General features: G+C 31.2%; 1 protein-coding gene across 1 annotated transcript in view; it reads left to right on the plus strand.

The window, feature by feature from the left end:
* The window catches only part of zranb3 (zinc finger, RAN-binding domain containing 3), a 93,723-nt gene that overhangs the window by 70,795 nt on the left and 14,577 nt on the right, over nucleotides 1-8,351 (plus strand). The window contains exons 11-13 of the mRNA XM_073843610.1: nucleotides 2,649-2,828; nucleotides 3,101-3,265; nucleotides 3,539-3,947. Coding sequence (XP_073699711.1) covers nucleotides 2,649-2,828; nucleotides 3,101-3,265; nucleotides 3,539-3,947 — 754 coding nt within the window. The remainder of the gene's footprint in view (nucleotides 1-2,648; nucleotides 2,829-3,100; nucleotides 3,266-3,538; nucleotides 3,948-8,351) is intronic.

An 8,351-nucleotide genomic window follows, 5' to 3' on the forward strand; every position in this document is an offset into this window, starting at 1 on the left:
TATATAATATGACACATAATCTTGTAAGTCAACCTCATTCATTTTACCATTCCTCCATACAGTATGTCTCACAACCTCGTAACACTGAATCCATTGTAATGTTCTTCTTTGCAACACCTGTTGTTCGTAACATTTCACACAACCTTGTAAAATCTCGAACATGTGAACATATGACATGTAGTTGAGATGTTACAAGGTACGTTTAGTCACAGTTCCGTCCATAATGTTTCACACAAGCTCGTAGCAAACTTAAATCTTGTTACATCATACATTTCTTCTTTATTCCTCACGCAACCTTGTAACACTCTCAAGCATGTCATCCTCAAAAACTTGACATTTTCTGATTAAAGAAAACAAACACTGTTCTCATACAATATAACATTCTTCTTTATACGGTCACAACCTTGTAACCCTCAACCTTGTAAACACTGTAGTCTTATTTGTTACACAACTTATTTTAAAATATTTTATTTTTAAAAGGGGTCCTATTATGCTTTTTCACTTTTTTGAACTTTAGCCAGTGTGTGGTGTGTATAAACATCTACAAAGTTACAAATCTCAAAGTCCACTCCAAAGGGAGATATTTAGTTTTTAAATCCCTTTTCAAGAACTACAACGAACGGCTCCTTTGGACTACAGTGTTTTTTTCCTGGAGACTATAATGTCACAACACGGTCTGTTAGAATATCATTCAAATAAATCCCGCCTATGAAAATTTGATCCGTTGGCGGGTGGGTAGGGGGAAGGTGGGGGATTCGCCTAACTTTAGCGATGTAGCATGGACAGCCGCTTCTGGGATGCTTCAGCGAGCCACAGGGCGGCTCGTATAAACGTGAGCATTGACTAAAGTGTCCGCGAACTGCTCCGGTTGCCGTGCTGATGTAAACAAAAGCACTGACTAGAATGACGTTCCTCAGTGGTGAATTCGGAGCCATGTGACATGTGCAGTGTGTGGTATGAGATTTATTCATCATACAGTGTAGATAGCTTCACTAGCCTTATGCTTGAACTGGTTTCAGGCATGTAAATAATTTAATAAATTAGCACAATAATGATAATATATGTATCGCGATCACGCAGGCTGGTAGGACCAACACTACTGTAGCGTATTATTTACGCACCCATGCATCCTAGGTGTATATGACTTGCTTCTTTCAGACGAATGCGATCGGAGTTATATTAAAAATAATCCTGGCACTCCTTTAAAAAAAAGCCTAAAAAGTAAAAGCCTCCTTTAGCGATTCGATGTGTTTTTGTAAGAAAAATATCCATATCTAAAATGTAAGAATTACTTTATTCTAGCTTGCGCAGTTGTACACTGAACTTGCTGCTTTGGGAAGGGGCATGGCAGGACTGAAACGCCATCTAAGCTTTTCGCCAATTGCAACGCAGTGGGACTGTTAACCAATCACAACACATTTAGTTTTTCGGAAGGCGGACCTTCATCAAACCCTGGAACTAATCGAGCCATTTGTGCCAGCCTAGAGAGAACGCTACAGTGTTGTTTTCGTGTTGATGACGATGACGAAATCATTTCGTTGACGCCACTTTTTTTCATGACGATAACGAGACGATGACGAGATAAAAATGGCTCGTTGATGACTAAAACATGACGAGACGTGTGTGAGTTTTCGTTGACGAGACGAGAATAGACGAAAATGTTAGTGGGTGGTCCGTCAGACGTTTAAAATGCATGACATTTCCGCTTATTGTGCATGCCAATTAAAACTTAAAAAGTATCTGACGCTATGGCAAGCCGTTTTAGCATTAAATACTCTTTGCTATACTAGTATGGCAAGCCGTTTTAGCATTCCATCCTTGTTTGTCTTTTATGTTCTAAAACATTCCTTCATTATTGTAATTATTGGTGAAAATAGTCGATCCGGAAGCTCACATTGTGTTGAACTATAGATCTGCTATTTTCAGAACTTACAAGTGACACTACCCAACAGCAAAATACTTACTGACCTACATTAATTTGTTAAAAGACTACTTTTTTCCCTTTTTTTGACTAAAACTAGACTAAAACCTTTTTGACTTTTCGTCAACTAAAACTAGACTAAAACCTTTTTGACTTTTCGTCGACTAAAATTGGACTAAAACTATCACATATAGAAGTGACTAAAATTTGACTAAGAAGCATTTTAGTCCAAAAGACTAAGACTAAATCTAAGATGGTTGTCAAAAACAACACTGGAACGCTATTGTAATAATGTAAATTTTGTGAAAAAAAAATTTGTTTTTCGAACCACCAAGCTTGAGAGCAAAACAAAATTAAGACTTTGTAAGAAAGCATAATGGGACCCTTTAAAACATCTCTCAACCTTGAAACACCTCAACACCTGCTAAATGAATGCATCAAAGTCTTGTAACAGTCAATATTATTAACATTTTACTGTTACTTTGTAACACCTGTTCTTCGTAACATTTCACACAACAACACATGCCATGTGGTTGAGACATTACAAGGTACATTTGCTCACCATACTATCCGTGATATTTTACACAACCTCGTAACACCTCAAATCTCGTAACATTTTTTTCACACAACCTTGTAACACTCAAAACATGCCAACCTCAGTAACTTCACTTGAAAAAATTGCTGTCATACGGTACTGTATGTATCTGATGTATCTGCTTGTTCTCAGGGTCTGACATTTACTGCCGCGTCTCACGTGGTCTTTGCCGAACTCTACTGGAATCCAGGACACATCAAACAAGCAGAGGACAGAGCACATCGCATAGGGCAAACCACGACCGTACACATCCACTACCTCATCGCCAAAGGAACCTTTGACACCGTCATGTGGGCCATGTTAAACAGAAAGGTAGAGCAACCTTCAGATAAGAGAAAAAAATGTCACCTTCAGTAGTCATAGATAAACTCAAAAAAGTTTCAGTGTGACTCTGTGAACATTTTTACAGATGACTTTTATGTACAGTTTTGAATTGATGCGCACTTAGTTTCCAGACTCGCTGAAGTACTTCTAAAATAATCAATATGTAATGTCTTGGGACTAAATTAAGTGGCAATATCTACTGTAAACTTTGGAGGGACTCGCTTTGTTTTGCTAAGATTCTTACAAATGATATTGGACAGGAAACAGTTACGGGCAGCGCTTTGAACGGAAAGAAGGAGTATTTGAAAGCTGAGGTGGGAGACCAAGAGAAATGGGACTTTCTAAACTTTGCTCAGGCGTGGACGCCAAGCGATTCCATGAAAGGAGACTCTGAGGACGACAAGGATGGAGTTTTCTTTTCTCATGTATGTAAACGTTTCATTATGACAATGCCAATGAATATGCTAATTTCGATTGATTCATCAATGCTAGTGACAAAACTGGTACTTTTTAACATCCCTAAACATGACAAGGCTTCCCACCTTCCAGTCGTGGAAACCTGAACCTCACAAAGTGCTTTTCTCTCAGAAGTGTCTTTGGTTTCATCACTTTGCTGTCATGAGATGCAGTTTCTTAGCCTCAAACAGTGTGTCACAAAAAAAACGTTTTTTTCCCTTTTCTTTTGTAATCCGCCACAGTTTGAAAGGGACAAGCAGCACGACATCCGATCGTTCTTCTCCCCCTCTGTGAACAAAGAAAAGAAGAGGAAACGATCCGGGGATTCACCCTCCGACGGATCTCCTCTCAGCCAAAAACCTGAGGGGGCGGAGCCTGTTCGGACCCCGGCGATCCCGAGCTCTGATTCGAAGGCCGACCAGGGGGAGGATTTTTCCCCACAGGTGAAGCGGTTTAGGCAGGTTAGCCCATTGTCGCGACGCGGGGGTAAGAAGAGCCCCCTGTCGTCCTTGTGCGTCCCCCGAAGGCTCTCGGCGGGACTGCAAGCGCCGAGGCACAATCAGAAGTGGAGCTGTTCAGTTTGTACGTTCTCCAACAGCGGACTACTGCTACGCTGCGAGATGTGTGAAAGTCCACGAAATGCGCAAAAAGGTAAAATCTACACACACAAACCATTGTCTATACATTTTCTACCAATGTCCGTTTCGCACAGGGCCTGAAATCATCTGACTTGGATTTTTCCAAGTTTTTTTTTCCCCCCCAAGTTCTGTTGTTTTATAATACAAAAGATGAAAATCTTAAAATGGAGAACTGAGCCTTGCCACATACCAACGTGTTCAAAACCGCTTAGGAAAACTAAGCAACCACTTAGCACAACCCATGGCAACTACAACATGCCAAAACTATTTAAAACAGCTTAGCAACATCCTAACATTATGGCGGTTATGGCACATTTTCTTAATTTATAATGGGACCTTTAGTGACTTTTAAAATGTAAAGTAATTAAATTTAGTAATTCATTTTAAATAATTGTTTTTTTTAATAATAATAATAATAATAATAATTGAAAAATTAATATGTAATTGTATAATATTCATATTAATATAATGATAAATATATATTAAATTAGGGCTAATCGCGATTAATCGCATCCAAAATAAAAGTTTGTGTTTACATAATATATGTGTTCATTTATTATGTATATATAAATGCACACACACATATATTTTATATATATATATATATATATATATATATATATATACCTGTATATAATTTAGATTATAAATACATATTAATAATTTATATGTAAATCTAAAATATTATTCCTTAATGTATACATGCATAAATATACACTGTACACACACATAGTATGTAAACAAACTTATTTTGGATGCGATTAATTGCGATTTAATAGTTTGACAGCCCTAATAAATATATATTTATCTATTTACTACATTTAATTTTTTTATTTTTATTAAATGCATAATAATTTTTTTAAAGGTATTAGCATATTTCTTTTAATTAAGCATAATTTTAAACTGATATTACTGATTTAATATTAATAATTTAAAATTTAATATAATTTTCTATACATGTATTGTTTAAATACATATGTATATATACAACATAATTTGCTTTTTTCCCCCATTGACTTTTCTTTTTTTTAACTAACAAAAATGTGTATATTTATGTATTATATGTAGGTGTTTGTATTTTAATGATTTTATGTATTTTTAAATAATTTTTGAAGATTTTGTAATCTTCAATTTAATTTTTACTTTTTATTAAATTCATCTTTTTAAGCTTGTAGCATAATTTTAAGCAATCATTTGAACAATTTAAGTCTTAAGGTGTTTATGTCTTGGTTTGTGTTTTATGTTAATGCAAGTAATTAAATTTAAATAACCACATTTTTAAATATATAAAATGTATATTAATATTTAGAATGATAATTAAATAATAATAAATATATGTTAATATGTATTTTATGTATTAACTAAATGCATAATTTAAGCTTGTAGCATAATAATTTTAGAACTGTTATCAATAATGATTTAATAATAATAATAATAATAATAATAATAATAGAAAATATAATATGTATTTACACAATACTTGTATAGAAAAACTGTATATTTTTTATTTTTATTTACTTTATTTAAAAACAAAAATGTGTATATTTATTATATATAGGCATTTACTATATATCTAAAATAATCAAATATATGAATAAATATATATTAATATGTATTTTATGTATTAACTAAATGCAGATGTATTTTTTAAGCTTGGAGCTTATTAAATTGTTAAATTTAGCATAATTTTAGAACTGTTATTAATAATTTAATAATAATTGAAAATTTAATATGTATTTACACAATACATGTATAAAAATATATATATTTATTTACTTATTTAATCAAAATTTTCTATATTTTATTGACTTTTTTTTCATACACAAATTGTGTATATATTTATTTATTATATATAGGCATTTACACATATACATACATATATATATATATATATATATATATATATATATATATATATATTAATATATATTTTATGTATTAACTAAATGCATATGTATTTTTTAAGCTTGTAGCATAATAAATTGTTAAATTTAGTATAATTTTAGAACTGTTATTAATAATGATTTAATAATAATAATAGAAAAATTAATATGCATTTACACAATACATGTATAGAAAACTCTATATATTTGTCATAATTTCCTATATTTTTATTGACTTTAACAAAAATGTGTATATTTATTATACATGTATAGAAAACTCTATATATTTGTCATAATTTCCTATATTTTTATTGACTTTAACAAAAATGTGTATATTTATTATATATAGGCATTTAATATAAATATATATAAAATAATCAAATATAAGAATAAATATATATTAATATACATGTATTAATTACATTTAATTTATAATTTTTTTAAGCTTGTAGCATAATAATTTTAATTTAGCATAATCATTTGAGAACTGTTAATAATAATGATTTAATAATAATAATTAATTTAATAATATGTATTTACACTATATATGTAACATATAAATATAATCAAATATATGAATACATACACACACATATATATATATATATATATATATATATATATATACACACACACACACACACACACACACACACACACACACACACACACACACACACACACACACACACACACACATACATATACATACACATACATATGCATATATATATATATATATATATATATATATATTATGTATTAACTAAATTTAATTTTTTACTTTATTAAATTCATAATTGTTTTTTAAGGTTGTAGCAATATAATTAAGCAATAATTTAAAATGTCTTGATTTGCTTTGACTTTTGTGTTAATGACAACAGCACTTGAATCCTAAAAATATAATAATAAATAAATAGAATTTTGTAAGCTTATGTCCAAATGAGAAGTTAAATTATTTTAACAATTTAAGGACATCCTAGCATTTACTTAAAACCTAAAAACATATAAATAAATAAATAAATAAATAAATAAGCATATATTTTTATTCATTAACATACTTGATTTTTTTTTTTTTTTTTACCTTTTTTTAATTCAATATATTTTATGCATAATATTTAAATATGCTGACAAATAAGCTTAAAGTCATAACAGTTTTCATGAGAAGTTCAAGAACTTCTTTAACAGTTAAAGAGCGTCTTAGTGTTTGGTTTGTCTTTTGTATCAGCGGCAGTTGCCCTCAAATCCTAAAACGTTTATTTCCAGGTCTAAATGAGATTTTGAACCCCAGATTTTCCGTTTGGTCTGGGACTTTTGGACCCCTTTTGTATTTGACGGGCTTTATAAAGGCACGGCTGATCCGGGGCCCTGATCCTCAGTAAAGCGATGTCGAAACCTTCCTCCCCTGTGTTGCTCGAACTTACGATAGAACCCAAATGCGAAAGAACAACAGGCAGAAACGTTGTGAAGACGAAAAAAAAAGGGAGGTGTGCGTTGAACGACAGAAATAGATCAGATTGAAAATGACTCATTATCACGGCCACGGTGAGGCGGAATGGATTTTGGCACCTGTCAAATCAAGAATGCCGCTTTCGCTCAGCGTCACCGCTGGAAAACTTTGTGAAATCTTCGTAAGCTTTGTTTTCGCCATCAACTCCAATGCCATCGATCAGATCTTCAGCCTGTCTTCTGACAACAGCCTGCTGATGCAAAATCAAACACAGAGATAGAAGCACATAGCAGGCCAGCTGCTGCTGTCTTATTACACACGTACATCTGTGTGTTTGTGTGTTTGCCCGCCACTCTGACGCGCTTCAACGCCCCAATCTGTACACACATTCACTCAAAACACACTCGATATGTCTACTTTGTTCTGTAAAGGAATAGTTCACCTAAACCAGAGTAATGCCAGCGTTTATTCACCCTCATGTCAATTCAAATCTGTGCGAGTTTTTTCTCCGTGGAGCACAAAAAGATGTTCTAGCAAAATGTTCTTGCTCTTTTTTTATAGTGCTGATAATAATAATAATAATAATAATTTGATATTTAGTAACATATTTAAACAATATATGTCAGAAAACTATTTCTGTATTATTAAATTAAAATAACAAATAATGTATTAATAAAATTGCTTTGAATTATAGTAATAATAAATAAACACTTATTAGAATTTCTTTTTTTTTTTTCAATATTTCGCCATTCAAATAAAAAAAACTAGATAATAATATCTATAATTACGTTAACAAAAATATTGTTATATACATATAATTTAATACATATGTCATGTATTATTTTAATAATAATATTTTAACATATTTAATATTATATAAATATAACTGATTTTAATACACAATATGTATTTTTTTCTCTATATATTATAATTTATTTAAAACTTTACTTTTCTCTATAATGATTGAGAAAAGTAAAGTTGTGTAAAAACATGATAATATCTATAACTAGATGTTATTAACAAAATATTATATTAATGTACATATTTGTTAATTATTTACATATATAATGTATTATTTCAAATA

The sequence above is a fragment of the Garra rufa genome, chromosome 7, assembly GCF_049309525.1.
Source record: "Garra rufa chromosome 7, GarRuf1.0, whole genome shotgun sequence".
Taxonomy (NCBI): Eukaryota; Metazoa; Chordata; class Actinopteri; order Cypriniformes; family Cyprinidae; genus Garra; species Garra rufa.